The sequence below is a fragment of the Rhincodon typus genome, chromosome 36, assembly GCF_021869965.1.
Source record: "Rhincodon typus isolate 14 chromosome 36, sRhiTyp1.1, whole genome shotgun sequence".
Classification (NCBI taxonomy): domain Eukaryota; kingdom Metazoa; phylum Chordata; class Chondrichthyes; order Orectolobiformes; family Rhincodontidae; genus Rhincodon; species Rhincodon typus.
The window spans coordinates 8347224-8368127 of record NC_063367.1 but is presented as its reverse complement, the minus strand read 5'-3'; the positions used below and the strand labels follow the sequence as shown (position 1 = coordinate 8368127).

Sequence of the window (20904 nt, the reverse complement as noted above, 5' to 3'; positions counted from 1 at the left end):
GCAATGAGAGATAAACAAACACGCACAAGGAATAAGGAGACAGCAACCGAAGATACTTCATGGAACCCATCGCTCATGCACAAATAACATAAAAATACACCTCAATATGTCAGCACTTTGATCACAATATGATTGTGTCAGGGCATCAGCCGTGGGATAGGGATAGCTGTTTCAAGCTGGAGGAGGTTGTGTTCCCAATCTCTTGGTTGCAGACATGCATCAAAAGCCAACTCTGGTGATTCGACTCCAAAGGTATGCAGGTGTCACCCACATTCTGTACAGGAGTGTCACCCACATTCTTTAGAGGGGTGACACCCACATTCTGTACAGGGGTGACACCACATTCTGTACAGGGGTGACACCCACATTTTGTACAGGGGTGTGACCCACATTCTGTACAGGGGTGACACCCACATTTTGTACAGGGGTGTGACCCACATTCTGTACAGGGGTGACACCACATTGTGTACAGGGGTATGACCCACATTCTGACACTCATGTTCTGTGAACGAGTGTGGTATGGACCAGAACAGATCCCTCCAAATATTCTAAGGTAGCCTGGACCCTAATGTTTTTTAAAGGATTTTAAAGGAAAATGTAAAGTGTCTGTTCCTGATGCAATGCAACTGGTCAAACTATTCGATATTGAGAAAAACACGATTTAAACTCAGTAGTTATAATACAATCAAAGAAAGAGGAATTTAGAATAACTTAATTCTATTGATAAACTTAACCGAATAACAGGTACAGTAACTATTACTAATTAACTGTTCCAATATAGTAACATCACATAAACACACCCCTTGGGGAAAGAAAAAGGGAAAATTCTGACCGATTTTGACATGCAGTTCTCCAATCCAGGAGAGTAAAAACATCCAGGGAAAATTCAGAGATAGTAGCAGCCAGGAGACATTCACTGCAGCTTGCAAATCTTTTGAGACCCCAATAACTTCTTCTTGAAACTAAACCTAAAAACTAAAAAAAACTAGAAAGCCTGGTCCGTGAGAGCTAGCCACACCCGGGCTGCTTCTGTTGTTTCAACTTTACAAAAAAAAACCCAAGGCCTCACAAGTTGTTTACTTTCTTAGAGACAGTTCGCTACCTCTGCCTTACAACCTCTCTTCAAATAAAAAACAGGACAAAATAACCTCTTGAAGGCCACAGCATTATTACAGGTGACCACCCACGTTCTGTGAAGGGCTGATACCGTGAAACCGAGGATAGAATATTCTGTGATGCTACTGTGGCTCTAAGAGGTGTGTTTTGTCCCAGTTTCTATTTAGAGGGAGATTGGCGGACAGGCCCCAAGCAGTCTATGAGGAGATAAACAACTTGTGAAGCTTTAGGTGCTTTTTTCTTAAGTTGGAACAATAGAAGCAGTGTGAATAAGTGTGGTCAAGTTCACACAGAGCCAGGTTTCTTTTAGTTTTTAGTTTTCAGCAGTTGTTGCTGGGGTCTTGAAGAGGTGGAAGCTACTTTTTCGCTCTCTGGGTTACAGGAAAAAGCTAGGGGTACACTTCCTGCTGCTGGAGTTGCATGTGAGACAATCCGTTTTCCTGAATTTGTCTTTTGCCAAGGGTGTGTTTATGGGATGTTACTATATTGGAATAATTAATTACTAATAGTTACTGTATCTATTATTCTGTTAAGTTTTCCAAAGGAGTTAAGTTATTCCAATTCCTTCTTTCTTTTCTTGTATTTTAACTATAGAGTTTGAATAAATAGTGTTTGGTTAACAACCAGTAGTTTGACCAGGAGTGTATCGAGAGCACGGTACTTTATATTGCCTTTAAAGTATGAAAAAGTTAGGATCTAGACTATCTTCTGAACATTTTGAGGGGGTGTGGTCTGATCCATAACAATTCCAAAAGAGAACCTAACCAGCACGAAAGCAAAGTGAACTGAACAATGGGCACCTGGCCATAAAAAAACTAATATATATCTGCACTGGTTTGTATTGAAAATGACTTTATAAAGGAAACACTTGCAGTCTAATGAGGAAAATCATTTGACGGTTGTTAAATACATCGTACAACTGGATTTCAAGAACTAGAACAATGTTCTAAACAATCGAAGGGCCAGCTACACAAATGGATTGCACACATACAAATAGCTGTCACACGTGGAGATAGTAGGAACTGCCGTTGCCGGAGTCAGAGATAACAAGGTGTAGAGCTGGAGGAACACAGCAGGACAGGCAGCATCAGAGGAGCAGGAAAGCTGATGTTTCGGGTCGGAACCCTTCTTCAGAAATCTCTTCAGGAATTGCTGCCTGGCCTCCTGTGTTCTTCCACCTCCACACTGTGTTATCTCTAGCCATTACACATGGTTACCTTGATGGTCTTCACGAGGTTGGCAGTGCTATTGGCAACTTCCTTGGCCGACTGGACGAAGTGCCGCTTGGCGACGGGGTTGGCGGTTTTGGAGGAGGCGATCCGGCAAGCGTTGCACAACGCCGAAGTGTGTTTGGCGACGATGGTGGCGGCAGACAGCACCTGCACGGGGTGGGAGTTACACATTACCACGGACACCAAACCCAAACAGGGCGTCAGCACTCAGCAACGTCACTCCTCTCCCCTTTTACCTGTGATGGGCTACTCGCTGGATCCACCAGATTCTGGCATGCCATCTGGATCGCCTGATTAGCTCGAGCAAACTGGATGGGATCCACTAGGCCCTGGTGCCCAGCTTGGCTGTTGGGATCCGATATCCCAACCAGATAACCAGCCTGCATGAAGGGAGATGTAATAAACTCAGTAAAGAGTTGGGTTGATGACGTGTTGGTATCCCAACCCATCTTCACGGCTAACCCCGAGCGCATTCTTAATTCTTAAGCATTGGCAATATAAAACAAAGAACTGCAGATGCTGGAAATCTGAAACAATGACAGAAAATTGCTGGAAAAAGGTCTGGCACCATCTGTGGAGAGAAAGCAAATTCTGCTGAGTTTCTCCAGCTATTTCTGTTTCCCTTGAGTGTTGAGTTGCTTTCAGACAGTTTGAGTTATACCTTTAGATAAGATCAGCTCTCATATCTTAGGTTACTTGTTTGAATGAATCTCTGAGAGGACAAAATGCAACCCCAGCTTAGCCATGCTCCACTTTATACAATGATGGCCATTTCAAAGTCACAGCTCCCAAAGCAATATTCAATGATCACAGGTCAGTTGTAAGCGTACTGAGGTAGGGATGGGATAACAAAAAGATCAAAACATGGCCCTTTATCCTAGAGATTTGTTTAGTTTGTAATCTTGTGTGCTGATGCCAAGAGTCTGTATTCCTTTTACACACTTTTACCTTTTTACATTGCTGCGTATATTTTGTGGCTTGAGTAGAATTCATCTCGAGCGAGGGATCAGTCCCACAAAACGTTCATCAGTGGTCTCCTCGATTGGCTTTGATCGCTTCAGGAGTGGGAGTGGGAACTGCGCCAAGGTTATAGGGGAGGAATTTTCCATCCACAGAACTGGTCTTGCTTGGGATTTCACTGGCATTTCTACCTCTGCAGGAAATCACATGGTTTTGGATGGAGTTTGTGTGTATATCTGTGGGTGCGCATGTGTGTATGGGCGTGTCTGTGTGTGTATACGTGTGTCTGTGTGTGTGCACACATGTCTGTGTGTGCGTACGTGTGTCTGTGTGCGTGCGCGTGTCTGTGTGTATCTGTATCGGTATGTGCACGTGTGTCTGTGCATGTGTGTGTGCCTGTCTGTGCGTGTGTCAGTGTATTTGTGTTGTGAAGAATAAAGTTTCCTTGTTGTGTTAGGGAAGCTGAACTGTTTCCAAAGTCTTCTCCTGTCTGTAGTTTTCATTTATTTAGAGGTGGGCGTAGTTGACTGGGCCAACAATTGTTGCCTATCCCTAGTTACCCTTGAGAAGGTGGTGGTGAGCTGCCTTCTTGAACCTCTGCAGCCAATGTGCTGTAGGTCGACCCACAATGCCCTTAGGGAGGGAATTCCAGGATTTTGACCCAGCAACACTGAAGGAACGGCGATATATTTCCAAGTCAGGATGGTGAGTGGCTTGTGCAATTACAGAGCAATGACAGGTTTTCATTTTACAGAACGTGCTCACTGTAAAAGTTTACAGCTTTGAGTTTAGTTTCATTTTAATGGTGCGAATGGTAACATTTATGGAGACTGGTGCAAACATTTCAAACCTGGAGGATGACTCAGTGGTCAGCACTGCTGAGTGCCACAGCACCGGTGACCTGGGTTCGATCCCAGCCTTGGGAGTTTGCAAATTTATGGGAGTTTGCAAATTTTCCCTGTGTCTGCATGGGTTTCCTCTGGTTTCCTCCCACAGTGCAAAGATGTGCAGGTGAGGGTGGATTGGCCATGGGAAATGCAGGACTAAGGGAATTGGGCCAGGTGCTGGGTATGAATGGGATGCCCTTTGGAGGATTGGTGCAGACTCGATGGGCCAAATGGCCTCTTCCCGCACTGCAGGGATTTGATGATTCTAACCTGTCATACGTACTTTGCTGGACTAGTGACTACTGGGATATAACACATGGCTCCATGCAGCTTCAACAAAACAGACCAAACGATGATGGGCAGGTTCTGACACTTCAGAAGCAGATTTCGGAATCCACATCTGTGAAGGGGAAACTTAAAAGGAGTCCTAGAAAAGCTAGTTCTTTCTTTGTTATGAAAATATATCTCAATGAATTTCTCATCCCATTTACTGAGGATGAAGGCCATTCAGCCCACCATAGCACAGGAATGTCACTCTTGTCCTGAACATCGCTATGTCCGATCATAGAAAGCACTCTGTCCAGATGCATCACAGCTCGGTGTGGCAACTGCTCTGCCCAAGACTGCCAGAAATAAGAGAGTTGTGAACACAGCCCAGTCCATTGCACAAACCAGCTTCCCTCCCAATGACTCCGTCTACACTTCCCACTGCCTCAGGAAAGCAGCCAAAGTAATCAAAACCCCCTCCCACCCTGGTTATACTCTCTTCCATCAGGCAGAAGATACAAAAGCTTGAAAACACATACTAACAGCTTCTTCCCTGCTGTTATCAGACTTATGAGCGGACCTCTCGTATGTTAGAGTTGATCTTTCTTTGCACCTCTCATAGTTGTAACACTATATTCTGCATTATGTTCTATTGCCTTGATATACTTACATAAGGAATGAATTGTCTGGTCAGCACACAAAGAACACTTTATACTGTATCTCCGCACATGTGACAATAATGTATCAAACCAATCATTTTTGAGATGATTCTGGGGTTCTCCCCTCTATTCCATGCTTTACTCTGGGTGGAGGCTCCTCTCTCAGAGGTAGGACTGGAGTTATACTCATCTCAAGGCTGCCAGGGTGAGTTCGGAAATTGCTGCCCACCTGAGCCGCTGCCTCTGTCAGGCCACACAGCGCCTTGGAGGCGATGCCAACAGATTCCCCAAATGCTGGAAGATCACCGGTCTTGGCTTTCTGAGAGATCCCTGTCATAGCCTCTCCGAGGACCTGGAGCAGCCAGAGACAACAGAAAAGGGAAAATAAGGGAAAAGAGATGGCGCAGCGTGTCACAAACCAAATTCGCCAAAATCGTTCCCAAAGGAAAGTTGACATACCTTGGAATTCTCCATCACACTCTCAATGCAGTCAAAATAGGAGAGGTCACTGACAGGGTCATTGGGATTTTCCAGCATGCCTTTGACAGTCTGCAAACATTTCCAAAATTGCAAGTTACTGAATCCACATCCATTATCAACCAATGCCAGAACTAGCTAGCGAACTAACTGACCGGCTGACTCTCAGAAATTTCAGGCTTGTACCTCAATATATGAAGAAAACAGCCCTCCAGTTAATTCATCTCAGTTTCCTTTCCAGATGGTTGGTTAGTGACAGCCAGTACTGACTCCCAACAGTGAAACTGTCTCACGTAGCACGAGAGAAATATACAGAATCTAACACACTCCCTACACACCGCCTGAACATGGAGCTGGGGTGGAGTTCACATTGTCTAAGGTAATGGAACAATAAAGCACCAGAAGAGGCCATTCAGACCATCATGTCAGTACTGTCTCTTTGAAAGAACTAGCCAATTATGTGCAATCCCCAATTATTCTCTTTTAAGTATTTATCCCAGTCTCTTTTGACTTATTCTGGCAACTGCTTCTTCTGCTCTTAAAGGCACTGCATTTCAGGTCTGCTCACAAAAAAATTCTTCTAATTTTGACCTGGTCCTTTTGCCAAATCTTTACATCTGTGTCCTCTGGTTACTGTCCCTTCTGCCACTGGATACGGTTTCCATTTACTTACTTTACCAGAACCTTTCACAGTCTTGACCAATTCAAACTCTGTTAAGGATCTTGCTTCTGGGAAAAAATCCCCCTTCCAGAATCTCAGCCCTGGTATTATGCTGCAAAATCTCCTCTCGTCTAAAGGACTTAGCATCCTTCTTAAAATCTTACTCCAGCTGGCATCTAACCTGTAATTTAGCATTATCTCCTTCCTTTCTGTACTCAATGCCTTTGCTTTAGATAAAAACATCCTTTCAATGAGATGTGGGTGCTGAACAGAGTGAGGCCATTTCAGAGGGCAGTTTACTAGAGGACATGGCTCTAAGGTGAGAAGGGAAGGAATTAAAAGAAAGCTGAGGGGTAACTTTTTCATGCAGAGGGTGGTGCGTGTATGGAATGAGCTGCCAGAGGAAGTGGTGGAGGCTGGTATAATTACAATATTTAAAAGGCACCTGGATGGGTCTATGAATAGGGAGGGTTTAGAGCAATATGGGCCAAATGCTGGTAAATGGGACGAGGTCAGATTGGGATGTCTGGTCAGTATTGACGAGCTGGACCAAAGGGTCTGTTTCTGTGCTGTATGACTCTAAGCACAGTGCTGTGGGTCTGGAGGAACATGTAAGCCAGACTGGGTAAGTTCGGTAGATTTCCATCCCTAAAGGCGAACCAGACGGGTTTTTACAACAATCGATGACAGATGTCATGGTCACAGTCACCGAGATTAACATTTTTTATTTTTCTGAACGAGTAAATGAATTGAAATTCCACCAACTGCTTAGGTAGGATTGGAGCAATAATCTGGATCTCTGGATCGTTAACTCAGAGACATTTACTTCTCAGAGATCACCCCATCAAACTTCGACTGCCCAGTGAGCTATCCATTGAGATTTCACTGTACATGACTGTAGGGACTTTGATTAAAATCCAACATTTAATCTCCTTCGCTGTGGGTTCGATGATGGTTACTAGTTAGCCACTGGGATTTAGCCGCTAGTTAAGTTGACCGTGTAAAATCCACCTCGATCTCCCAGCACACAGATCTTGCCTGCACAATCTTAAGCCATTTTATGGATCCAAATCTCAGTTTTCCAAGTTTTTAAATTTATACATCATCAGTGCCAAGGTTAACTATTTCACCCCACCTGACCTGCTTTCCTGGTAAGATTGGAAAGGACAGAAAGTGAAAGGATTAACATTCATGATGTCAATGAGCTGGATGGATAGAGGGTGTCAAGAGTTTGGTTTTTAGTCTGTACCTCAAGTTCTCGGAGAGCGTTGTCACACTCCTTCTGACCAGGAGCCTGCTGGGTGCAGAGAGTAATCAGCTGATTGATGCTCTCAGTCACAGCCCTGGAAGACATCAGATACACTTTCTGTTAAACTAACACTTTAATACAACTTCAACCAGGTCCGCTTCATTAACTTAGACACGATGCTTACAAGACAGACTCGCAACTTTCATGGCCTCAGGACAACCCAAAGATATTCATGTCCTCAGTAATGTGCTCCTCAAGGGCGCTCCTGTTGCCAGGCTTGGAGACCTGGCAGCGAATTTGTACACAGCAAGCTCCCGCAAGAGGAATCCAACATTAGACAATAATCTGGGGCTCCCCCTGCCCCAACAATCCCATTCCCTTTGAGCAGTGCTGGTTGACAGACAACCATTGGCCAAGACTCAAGGGTGGATCTCCGTCCACCTCCCTCCATCCTTCTTCTAAATCATGGCCAAGCATGCAGACCCTTGGTTTGATCTTTCCCCTGAAAGAATCACAGAATCATTACGGTGCGGAGACAAGCCACTTGGTCTGTCGGGCCCGCTCCAGCTCTGATATCTACTGCCAATCTCCTGCCTTTTCCCCACATCCTGCACACCATTTCTATCCAAAAAAAAAGCCAGCCAGTTCCCTGTTCAATGTCTCAATTGAACCTGTCTCCACCATATTTCCAAGCAGAGCATTCCACACCCTAACTACTCATGCTGCATGAAAAGGTTTTCTGTTACATCAGCCTTACTTTGCTTGCACATCACTTTATATCTACTTTTTGACAAGCAGAGGCAGCTTCATCCAATTGACTCTGTCTTGACCACTCGATGATTTTGAAAATGTGTGTCAGATCTCCTTCTTTCCAGGGAAAGCAGTCCCAACTTTTGAATGGTGGCTCGAAGGGCCAAATGGCTCACTGCTGCACCTATTCTCTATGTTTCTTCAGTCTATCCTTATCACTGAAGTGTCCTTATGCCTAGAACCATCCTAGTGATTCAATGTCTCCGCTGACAGTGCAGGGCTCCCTCAGTTTGGATTTTGCGCTCAGCTGTCTAGAATGAGGCTCAGACGCATGGCCGACTGACTCAGAGGCGAGTGCAGGCTACCCACTGCGCCACAGCTGACCGGGTGGTAGTGGAGCAGGCTCGAACTCTGGCCGAAATAAAGCAAAGCACAATGGTTGTAAAAGTGGTCCTTACCGGGCAGCTGCTGCCAGGAGATTCTTGGCATTGGGTGCAGCAGAATCAACAGATAGCGACTTGGCAGCGAGGAGCAGTTTGCTGGAAGCCATGGAGATATTCTTCAAGTTACCAATGACCTGGATCTGACCCTCCTTTGTCTGTGGGAAAAGCAAGCAAAACACTTAATGGATCACGGTGTTGTTCTGAACGGGCAGACTGTCTCTCGAACTGTCTTCTGTTCTACCCCGCCACACAATACTGGGCTGTTTCACTAGGAGCAGCCTTCAGAATGATTGAATCCTACAACAGGGGGAGGTCGAAGGCCTTGTGGCATTACTGTGTTATTCCAGAGACCAGGCAATGTTCTGGAGATCTGGGTTTGAATCCCATCACAGCAGATGGTGCAATTTGAATCCAATAAAAATCTGGAATTAAGAATCTAATGATGACCGCGAATCCATTGTTGATTGTCGGGAAAAACCCATCTGGTTCACTAATGTCCTTCAGGGAAGGAAACTGCCATCCTTACCTGGTCTGGCCTACATGTGACTCCACACCCGCAGCAATATGGTTGACTCTTAACTGCCCTCTGGGCAATTAGGGATGGGCAATAAATGCTGGGCTAGCCAACAGCGCCCATGTCCCATGCATAAATAAACAAAAAACACTGGAGGTAGCCAGAATGGGTGGAATTTTTCTGAACCACATGGAGATTTTAGATGGGTGAGGTAGTGTTGGGGTGAACCAGCCTCTTGGCATCTCCAGGAGCTGGAGAGAAGTTCAGCAATGCTCCTGGGTTGAAGAGGGTAGATTCCAATCGGGTGCTTTTCAGTATGGTGCCCAGAGGCTAGAGCCCGGACGATCCCAGTGGGGAAAGCCAAGTCACCCGTGCCTAAAGTTGGCGTCTTAGCCACTTGTGCACCTGCGATGAGCTAAGAAGAATGCAATCGTACAAAAGAAAACCTGCCCCTTTGGACATTCCTCCTGATTTTAGACCCAACTCTAAAAACCAACATTCCGCCCATCATGTCCATGCTGGCTCTTCGAAAAGGCCATCCAATCAATCCCACTCTTTCCCAATGTCTATAAGTAATGATCCAAAATCCTTTGGAAAATTATGATGGAATTATTTCCACCGCCAGTGAAGCCTGTGATTATTGGCCGTAACATAAATGTCTCTATCCCGTTGGCTTCTTCCCACGTAGCCCAAGTTTGCCTGTCCCTGCACAATGGGATCTGTGGAAGTAGACAGCATTGGAGGGGATGGGTCAGGGAGCAATGTACGTCCATCTGCTCAAAATCACAGGCCGCATGGATTCGGAGATAGCTCTGAAATCCACATTATAGGAGGGATGTGCTAGTACTAGACAGGGGGCAGAAGAGATTTACCAGGATGTTGCCTGAGCTGAAGGGCTTCAGGGATGAAGGGAGATTGGACAGACTGGGGTTGTTTTCTTCGGACGTGACTGTGATGTATAAAATTATGAGGAGCATAGATAGTGTAGACAGGAAGAAACTTTTCCCCTTGAGGAGGGATCAATGACAGGGGACATTGATTTAAGGTAAAGGGCAGAGGTTTAGAAGGGACGTGAGGAAAAATGTTTTCACCCAAAGGGTGGTGGGAATCTGGAACTCACTGCCTGTAAGGGTAGGAGAGGCAGAAACCCCCATAACATTGACAACGTATTTAGATGTGCACTTGCAATACCAAGACTATAGGCTGGAAAGTGATTAGAATAGTGAGGTGGGTCCACACCCGAAATGTCAGCTTTCCTGCTCCTCTGATGCTGCTTGGCCTGCTGTGTTCATCCAGCTCTATACCTTGTTATCTCAGAATAGTGAGGTGGTTGTTTTTGACCAATGCAGAATCGATGGGCTGAAGGGGCTTGTTCTGTGCTGCACACCTCTATGATTCTATGACTCAACGGGGGCAACAGGAAGACAGGTTTTTCTTCAACATGAACTCCAAACATCACAATCTTTCACTCAATTTTAAACAACTGACGGGGGAAGAGTTGATTAGCATGTGATCCTCGTGACTCCAGGCAAGGGTTCAATTCTGCAGCTGACACAAACACCCCCCTGTACCTTTGAACTGTCTGCAATTCAACACAAACCAAGGAGGCTCTCGGATTGGGAAATGGGGAGCATTCTATTATCTCTTTGGGAGACGGTTCCCTGAGAGGTCGATGTCATGGTGATGGAGAGGATTGCTGCGTCTGGCATTCTGCTCCACACTGAAACTAAAGGAGAACCACTTTATGACCATCATCGGCACGACAATTCCAATATTAAACAGCGCACTGTGTGGAGTGGAATCACAGAGGCTCAGAAATTCCTGTCAATGTTGTCACTTTTAAATGTGTGTCCCCCCCACAACCTCAGAAAGGGGACTTCCCCCTGCCACCCCCACCTTTTAATGAAGGCCAGAAAAACATAGACACTTCTAGAAAAATGCCTCAGGGTATTTAGGCTGAACTCCATTTGGTGGTTAATAAAAACTGCGGATGCTGTAAATCAGGGACAAAAACAAAGTTGCTGGAAAAGCTCAGTAGGTCTGGCAGCATCGGTGAAGGAAAAAACAGAGTTAACATTTCGGGTCCGGATCTGAGGAAGGGTCACCGGACCCGAAACGTTAACTCTGTTTTTTCCTTCACCGTTGCTGCCAGACCTACTGAGCTTTTCCAGCAAATTTGTTTTTGTTCCATTTGGTGGTTTGACTGTTAACACACTCAGTTAGGAGTCTGGATAAGGGCAGTTTACTATCACTAAAGAACATTTCATTGGATTTTTACGACAAAAGGTAATTTTTAGTGAAAGAAGCCAGATTTTAAGCCAATTTTCCAACCCGCCTCGCTCGGATTTGTTTCAGAGATAGTAGGAACTGCAGGTGCTGGAGAATCTGAGATAACAAGGTTTAGAGCTGGATGAACACAGCAGTCCAAGCAGCATCAGAGGAGCAGGAAAGCTGATGTTTCGGACCGAGACCCTTCTTCAGAAATGGGGGACGGGAAGGGGGTTCTGAAATATAAAGGGAGAGAGGGGGAGGCAGATAGAAGATGGATAGAGGAGAAGATAGGTGGAGAGGAGACAGACAGGTCAAAGAGGCGGGGATGGAGCCAGTAAAGTGGGTGGGGAGTTAGGGAGGAGATAGGTCAGTCGAGGGAGGACGGACAGGTCAAGGGGGCGGGATGAGGTTAGTAGGTAGGAGATGGGGGTGGGGCTTGAGGTGGGAGGAGGGGATAGGTGGGAGGAAGGACAGGTTAGGGAGACGGGGACGAGCTGGGCTGGTTTTGGGATGCAGCAGGGGGAGGGGAGATTTTGAAGCTTGTGAAGTCCACATTGATACCATTGGGCTGCAGGGTTCCCAAGCAGAATATGAGGTGCTGTTCCTGCAACCTTCGGGTAGCATCGTTGCGGCACTGCAGGAGGCCCAGGATGGACATGTCGTCCAAGGAGTGGGAGGGGGAGTTGAAATGGTTCGCGACTGGGAGGTGCAGTTGTTTAGTGCGAACCGAGCGTAGGTGTTCTGCAAAGCAGTCCCCAAGCCTCCGCTCGGTTTCCCCGATGTAGAGGAGGCCACAACGGGTACAGCGGATACAGTATACCACATTAGCAGATGTGCAGGTGAACTTCTGCTTGATGTGGAAAGTCTTCTTGGGGCCTGGGATGGGGGTGAGGGAGGAGGTGTGGGGGCAGGTGTAGCACTTCCTGCGGTTGCAGGGAAAAGTGCCGGGTGAGGTGGGGCTGGAGGGGAGTGTGGAGCGGACAAGGGAGTCCCGGAGAGAGTGGTCCCTCCGGAAAGCAGATAAGGGTGGGGAGGGAAAAATGTCTTTGGTGGTGGGGTCGGATTGCAAATGGCGGAAGTGTCGGAGGATGATGCGTTGGATCCGGAGGTTGGTGGGGTGGTACGTGAGGACGAGGGGGATTCTGTTTTGGTTGTTATTGCAGGGAGAGGGTGTGAGGGATGAGTTGTGGGAAATGGGGGAGACACGGTTGAGGGCATTCTCGACCACTGAGGGGGGAAAGTTGCGGTCCTTGAAAAACGAGGACATCTGAGATGTACGGGAGTGGAATGCCTCATCCTGGGAGCAGATGCGGCGGAGGCGAAGGAATTGGGAACAAGGGATGGCATTTTTGCAGGAAGGTGGGTGAGAGGAGGTGTATTCTAGGAAGCTGTGGGAGATGGTGGGCTTGAAATGGATATCAGTTTCTAGGTGGTGGCCAGAAATGTAAACAGAGAGGTCCAGGAAGGAGAGAGAGGTATCAGAGATGGTCCAGGTGAACTTAAGGTTGGGGTGGAAGGCATTGGTGAAGTGGATGAACTGCTCGAGCTCCTCGTGGGAGCATGAGGCGGCGCCGATACAGTCATCGATGTAACGGAGGAAGAGGTGGGGTTTAGGGCCAGTGTAGCTACGGAAGAGGGATTGTTCCACGTAACCTACAAAGAGGTAGGCATAGCTTGGGCCCATGTGGGTACCCATGGCCACCTCCTTTGTCTATAGGAAGTGGGAGGAATTGAAAGAGATTTTGTTGAGGGTGAGGACGAGTTCGGCTAAGCAGATGAGGGTGTCAGTGGAGGGAGACTGGTCGGGCCTGCGAGACAGGAAGAAGCGGAGGGCCTTCAGGCCATCTGTATGGGGAATGCAGGTGTATAGGGACTGGACGTCCATGGTAAAGATGACGCGTTGGGGACCAGGGAATTGGAAGTTCTGGAGGAGGTGGAGGGCGTGGGTGGTGTCACGGACGTAGGTAGGGAGTTCCTGGACAAGGGGGAGAACATGGAGTCGAGATAGGTGGAGATAAGTTCGGTGGGGCAGGAGCAGGCGGAGACAATGGATCGACCAGTGCAGTCAGGTTTGTGGATTTTGGGAAGGAGATAGAAACGGGTGGTGCGGGGTTGGGGAATGATGAGGTTGGAGGCTGTGGGTGGGAAGTCACCTGAGGTGATGAGGTTGTGGATGGTTTGGGAGACGATGGTTTGGTGGTCGGGAGTGGGGTCATGATTAAGGGGGTGGTAGGAGGAAGTGTCGGAGAGTTGGCGCCTGGCCTCGGCGATTTAGAGGTCAGTGCGCCATACTACAACTGCGCCTCCCTTGTCCGCTGGTTTTATTGTGAGGTTGGGATTGGAGCGGAGGGAGCGGAAGGCTGCACGTTCTGTGGGGGAGAGGTTGGAGTGGGTGAGAGGGGTGGAGAGGTTGAGGTGATTGATGTCACGACGGCAGTTGGAGATAAAGAGGTTGAGGGAGGGTAGGAGGCCTTGGAGTGGTGTCCAGGAGGAGGGGGTGTGTTGGAGGCAGGAGAAGGGGTCAGTAGAAGGGGGGTTAGGCTCACGATTAAAGAAGTAAGCGCGGAGGCGAAGACAGCGGAAAAACTGTTCAACGTCCAAGCGTGAGCGGTAATCTCCCAGTCATGAACCATTTCAACTCCCCCTCCCATTCCTCAGACGACATGTCCATCCTGGGCCTCCTGCAGTGCCACAACGATGCTACCCGAAGGTTGCAGGAACAGTACCTCATATTTCGCTTGGGAACCCTGCAGCCCAATGGTATCAATGTGGACTTACAAGCTTCAAAATCTCCCCTCCCCTTACCACATCCCAAAACCAGCCCAGCTTGTACCCGCCTCCCTAATCTGTCCTTCCTCCCACCTATCCCCTCCTCCCACCTCAAGCCCCACCCCCATCTCCTACCTACTAACCTCATCCCGCCCCCTTGACCTGTCCGTCCTCCCTCGACTGACCTATCTCCTCCCTAAACCCCCACCTACACTCACCTTTACAGGCTCCATCCCTGCCTCTTTGACCTGTCTGTCTCCTCTCCACCTATCTTCTCCTCTATCCATCTTCTATCTGCCTCCCCCTCTCTCCCTATTTATTTCAGAATCCCTTTCCCCTCCCCCATTTCTGAAGAAGGGTCTAGGCCCGAAACGTCAGCCTTCCTGCTCCTCTGATGCTGCTTGGCCTGCTGTGTTCATCCAGCTCTACACGTTGGTATCTCTCACTCGGATTTGAACTCACGCCCTCTGGATTAACCGCTAGGCCACACACCTTACCTGAGCTTGTCCAGCCATTTCGATGCCTGCATCCAGAAACTCGTCAAAATCTTCGCTGAATTTGCCGGACGCAGCAGCCAATTGCCTGCTAGTCCCTCGGGAGGCATGGACCACCTCCCCCGCTGACTGATTCAGACCCGCAGCAGCTTGATTCAACTCGCTCTGCGCCTCCTGAAAACTCTTGGTGCTCGGTGGCAACTGCAGCAGGAGCAAAAGAGAAAGAGATTAATAAGAAAACATAGAGAGACAGTCTCATCGATTCCCATCTGGGTATTTATAAACCTCAGCACGTGAAGTTCACACGCATTCAGAGAGATACACACAGACACAAGCGCACTCATGTGCGAACACACATGTTTGAAGACACATACACACACACAGAGACACACTGACATACACTCAGCCAGGCATGCACACACCCAGACACACATTCACATGAGAGACACCCAGAAATAATGAGATATACACAGTAAGGCACACACATGTGCATACGGACACACTCTTGCACACATACACACTTGCAGATATAATCTCTCTCACACACACACGCACGCACGCACTCTCTCTCTCTCTCTCTAAAGGAAGCTCCAATCGCTCATCCTTACATCTCAGTAAGGATTCAGCAATGTTTTAACATCAGAAACACTGCAGTTTGTTTTGTAATCGCCAAAGGTGTAAATCAGATTAGGCTACATCACATTCACAGACAGTGTGAGACTGAATTAGTCCCACAGAGTAACGGGCAAACACTGTTGGAAAGCAACTGTACAAGGAATGGGAACCTGCTGAATTGGGTATCCACTGGGTTCGCATTGCAGTGTCAGACCTGGGTAAGTCTTGTTAATGCATGAGGTGAGAGTTAATAAATATGGTTACTGACCAATGGGTAGGAGCAAATCAGGAAATCCATGACAAACAATGGGAAATTTTTCATTATTTTAATGAGGCTATGACTTATCAGCTGTACAGCAGCGAGGGAGGTGTAATAAGTTTAAAATTAATCTTATTTGGGTCTTCTTTTCACACATGACCCTGTGTGTGAAACATATGATACTTGTTCAGCAATGCTATCCTTACACGTCCCGTGCTCACTCGGTACATGATTCAGGATAAGACAGTTCTGGAGGAGGAGGTGGACTTTATGGATGGGGATTGAGTGAAAGGCTCTGACACAGCCATCAGGATCATCTCCAAGTCTTTGACTGTGGCTTGGATAGTTTTCAAACAAAGAGAAAAGCAATCAAAGCTTACCGAGTCGACCAGCAGCTTTTTGCTGGATTCTCCAATGCTCTTAAGTGCCATGTCCACATCCTTCTGCCCTGGCAAACAGTTCACACAGTTGTTCAGCGAGTGTGAGACCGACTTAGCCACCTTTAGAAAAGGAAGGAACAACACTGACACACAATTGGAATTGTTCGACACACTGACTGCCTCAATCAGAGTTCAATTCAAAAGCATATTGAGGACAGCGGTCAATGTTCAGGAGATGACCCTCTGAGTAGAAATTCAAGATTCCAACTGACAGCACAGTGAGAGGTGACAGTGCCACTTGACATCAAGTGGTGAAGAAGCATGAACAACTTGAATTTATATAGCACCTTTAATGCGGCGAAACACTGACAGCAGCGATCATAAGGCGAACTAAACACTAAACCGGGCATTTGGGAAAGCAGCGAGAAACTTTAATGATAACAAGTGAAGATCAAAGAAAGAGACAGAGGTCGAAAGGCGAGGTGGGGGGGTTAAGGGGAGGGATTTCTAGAGCTTGGGGATTGGGTGGCTAAACTCAGGGCCACCAATGATTGAGCAGGGATGGTCAAGGGGCCAGAATTAGAGGAGCGCAGAGATCTCAAAGGATTGTAGGGTTGTCTAAACACATTTCTCAATTAGAGATCAGTGAGTTTAGGGAAATATTCTGAATTATTTCGAGTGCAGGAGATAGAATGTAGGGTTCTTTCCTTGATATCAGGAATAATAAGTGTCTGAATAGACTGGAGAGAATCACAGATACAGGGTGAGAGGGGCAGGCTTTTCTTTACCCACGTTGAGTCAAGCTGTGCCTTGGAGCATGTTATGCTAACATTGTGTTGTACTGTAACAGGATCAGTTACACACAGTGTCCGCTCACTCGCATTAGGGAGACTGAACATATCAGTTTTATGTCAATGGATGGTAAATATGGCCTGGAGTAAGAAAGTGAGTAAATCTACTCAGATCCTTTCTTAAGATACAGCACAGGAAATCCTGAGCAGTCTTGATAAGGTGGACGGGAGGTTATCCCGAGTGGGTGAGCCCACGACTAGGGGGGCACTCTCTTAAAATTATGGGCAGCCTTTTCAAGACGAGAATTCTTTTTCTTTGAGAGGATTGTGTGATTTTGGAATTCTCTGCCTCAGTTGACGGTGGAGGTGGGGTCATTAAATATTTTTAAAGCGGTAGATGTCTGTAAGGCTAGGGAGAAATCGAAGATTACTAGGGACAGATGGGAATGTGGAATTCTGAACTCAGGCAGACCAATCGGGATCTTATCGAATTACAGAGCAGGCTCAATGGGCTGAATGGCTTACTGTTGATTGGTATGTTTGTACAAAGTCCTCACATATACAGGTCGGATGAAAACTCGCTCGCCCTGAGACATTAACTCTGGTGTGTCTCTCTCTCTCTCTCTCTGGAGATGCTACCAAACTGCTGAGTACTTCATTTATTCATTTGGGGGATGTGGGCACAGTTGGCTGGGCTGGCGTTTATTGCCCATCCCTAGTTGCCCCTGAGAAGGTGGTGGTGAGCTGTCTTCTTGAACAGCTGCAGTCCTCTTGCTGTGGGTTGACCCACAATGCCCTCAGGGACGGAATTCCAGGATTCTGACCCAGCAACAGTGAAGGAACGGCTATTAATTTCCAAGTCAGGATGTTGAGTGGGTTGGAGGGGAACTTGAAGGTGGTGGTGTTCCCATGTATCAACAGCTGTTGTCCTTCTAGATGGAAGCAGTCATGGTGCTGTCTGAGGATCTTCGGTGAATTTCTGCAGTGCATCTTGTCGATAGTACGCACTGCTGCTACTGAGCATCAGTGGTGGAGGGAGTGGATGCTCGTGGATGTAGTGCCAATCGAGGGAGCTGCTTTCTCCTGGATGGTGTCAAGCTTCTGGAGTTTTGTTGGAGCTGCACTCATCCAGACAAGTGGGGAGTATTCCATCACACTCCTGACTTGTGCCTTGTAGATGGTAACAGGCTTTGGGGGGTTAATGTACTCCTATCTTCCCACCTGCTCTTGTAGCCAACTAGGTTACAAGGTGAATCCAACTCAGTACTTCTGGCACTGTCTGCTTCTATTTCAGATTTCTGCTGTACACTGTATTTTGCTTTTATATTCCTGTTTAAGGAGGTCCTTACAATATTTACCTTACTCTGACCAGAGCTGATGATGTCATGTGCAGTCCTGAGAACGATCCTACCATCCTGGGATAAAGAAAACTGGGGCTGAAGATAAATCACCTCCAAATATAAAAAGGGGCAATTTTAATCCAATTCATTCAGTGGAATCTTCATTGCCCTTCCACCCAAACCTTTCAGATTGTTTCGGAAAGAAAGACTTAAAATTATAGAGCACCTTTCACTCTTCAGAATGCCCAAAAGTGCTTTAATACCAATTCTTTGAAATAGTGCCAGAGGATCTTTTAGAATTATGGAGTCCCTACAGTGCAGAAAGAGGCCATTTGGCCCATCAAATCTGTCTCAATACTCTGAATAGCATTCCACCCAGCCCCCACCCCATCTCCACCACGCTGCATGGGGTTTTTATTATGGCTAATCCACGTTCCCTGCACATTCCCGGACACTATGGAGCAATTTAGGATGGACAATCCACCTAACCTGCACATCTTTGGACTGTGGGAGAAAACCGGAGCACCCGGAGGGAACCCACGCAAACATGGGGAGAATGTGCAGACTCCACACAGACAGTTGCCCAAGGGTGGAATCAAATCCAGGTCCCTGGCGCTGTGAGGCAGCAGCGCTAACCACTCAGTCACCGTGCCACGCATTCAACTGTGAGGTTAGATGGGGCCTCAGCACAGCATCTCAACCAAAAGACAGCATTTCAGGCAATGCCACATCGCCCCTGGTCTGGGGCTGGGAAGGTCAGCTTGGAGTCGTCTTCAAGCCTCTGGAGTGGGACTTGAACACACAACCTCGAGACCTCAGGAGGTGAGAGCTGCCCACTGAGCCACTGCTGACACCATGGCTTTTAGTCAGCATCAGGCCTTAGTACAAGCAGACAGGGGTCCCCTTCACAATCGGAGGAACGTGCTTGATCTGACTGACCTGTGCCAGCCTCTGCTGGCTCTCAGCATCTCCGGGTGAAGCCAGCGTGTGCTTGGCTTCCTGGATCAGCAGGGCAGATCCGTCCATCACATCCCGGGCCGTGTCCAACATGGAGCTCTGAGCCGGAGAGTTCTCAGTCGAAGCTGCCACACCACGAGCAGCTGATGCCAGTGTCTTGAGAGCTTGTGCTGTTTCCCGTGCAGCGATACCTGACAGCACAATCAAGAAGATCTGACTGAACCGCTTTGGCACAATAACAGAACCAAGGGAAAAGAAACAAGAATATCAAACACCAAATGGTCTCCTGCCTCACTGTGGTTAACTAGGTCTAGACAATGGCCTAGTGGTATTATTGCTAATCTATTAGTCTGGAGAGTTGGGTAATGTTATGGATTCGAATCCTGTCACAGCAGATAATGGAATTTGTATCTAATAAAAATCTGGAATTAAGAGTTCAACGGTGACTGTGAAACTGTTCTTGATTGTTGTGTAAACTCATGTGGTTCACTGATGTCCTGCATCAGTACGATTTAGTACGATTAGGGCTGATCTGACATTTCCCTTTCCCCCTAACCCTTGATTCCCTGACTGATCAAGAATCTATCTATCACAGCCTTAAACATATACAAGGACTCTGCCCCCAAAAGCTCTCAGTGGCAAGGAGTTCCAAACCCTCTAAGAGAAGAAATTCTCCTGATCTTGGACTTAAATTGGCACCCCTTCGTTCTGAGACTGTGCCCTCTGGTCCCAGACTCTCCCATGTGGGGAAAATTTTCTTTTATGTATAGAATCACTACAGTGTGGGGACAGGCCCTTTGGCCCAATAAGCTCACACTGACCCTTGGGGCATCCTAGACTCATCCCCCTATAACCCACCGAATCTATACATCCCTGAGCACTACAGGGCAATTTAGCATGGCCCATCCACCTAACCTGCACATCTTTGGACTGTGGGAGGAAACCGGAGCACCCAGAGAAAACCCACACAGACATGGGGAGAATGTGCAAATTCCACACAGGCAGTCAGCTGAGGGTGGAATTGAACACAGGTCCCTGGTGCTGTGAGGCAGCAGCTCTAACCACTGAGCCACTGAGCCACCGTGCCACCCCATTTATCTCTTTTCATTTCAGCATTTACCCTGTCAAGCCCCTTAAGAATCCTACACGTTTCAATGTGATACTTGGGTGACTGGGTGGAGTTTGCACATTCTCCCTGTGTCCTCTCACAGTCCAAAGATGTGCAGGTTAGGGTGGATTGGCCATGCTAAATTGCCCCGTAGGGCCTAGGGATGTGCAGGCTTTTTGGGTTAGACATGGGGAATGTGGGGTAACAGGGGTTGGGTCAGGGTGGAATGCTCTACGGTGGGCTGGTGCTGACTCGATGGGCCGAGTGGCCTCTTTCTACACTGCAAGGATTCTATGATTCCATCAACACGATCTTAAACTTTGTTTGACGTAGCACAGGTGCAGAGGGAATTTAAAATAATCCATCAGAGCTGTAGATCACAGGAACACCGGATGTAACAAAACCCCTAGCAGCCTGTGCTAGATTTATCACTACATTATTTCCCACCGGAAACACTTTCTGCTTCTGTTATGGTTCATACAATTGAGGCATTAATTCAGTTTTATTGTTGATCACTTGTCATGTTTTGCTTTCTGATTTCAAAAAGTCCTGACAAAAAAATGAATTAGATCAGGAAGCATTAAATCAAGCCACAAAAATAATGAACTCAGTAAAAAAATGACTGGACTCCAACTTGGAAAGACTCTGCTCCCTGAGAGAGAGACTCTGACTCTATATTTAAAGTATTCTTTTGTAACGTAGGAA

The 20904-nt window shown here is 47.3% G+C and overlaps 1 protein-coding gene across 1 annotated transcript in view; it reads right to left on the bottom strand.

Annotated features, from left to right (window-relative positions):
• Positions 1-20904, bottom strand: part of LOC109910698 (talin-2-like) — a 383773-nt gene that overhangs the window by 70942 nt on the left and 291927 nt on the right. Inside the window, exons 27-35 of the mRNA XM_048617033.1 lie at positions 19074-19282; positions 16004-16123; positions 14753-14950; positions 8717-8856; positions 7509-7602; positions 5581-5670; positions 5351-5473; positions 2585-2728; positions 2334-2495 (exon numbers count right to left, since the gene is read on the bottom strand). Of these exons, the coding sequence (XP_048472990.1) occupies positions 2334-2495; positions 2585-2728; positions 5351-5473; positions 5581-5670; positions 7509-7602; positions 8717-8856; positions 14753-14950; positions 16004-16123; positions 19074-19282 (1280 nt within the window). The remainder of the gene's footprint in view (positions 1-2333; positions 2496-2584; positions 2729-5350; positions 5474-5580; positions 5671-7508; positions 7603-8716; positions 8857-14752; positions 14951-16003; positions 16124-19073; positions 19283-20904) is intronic.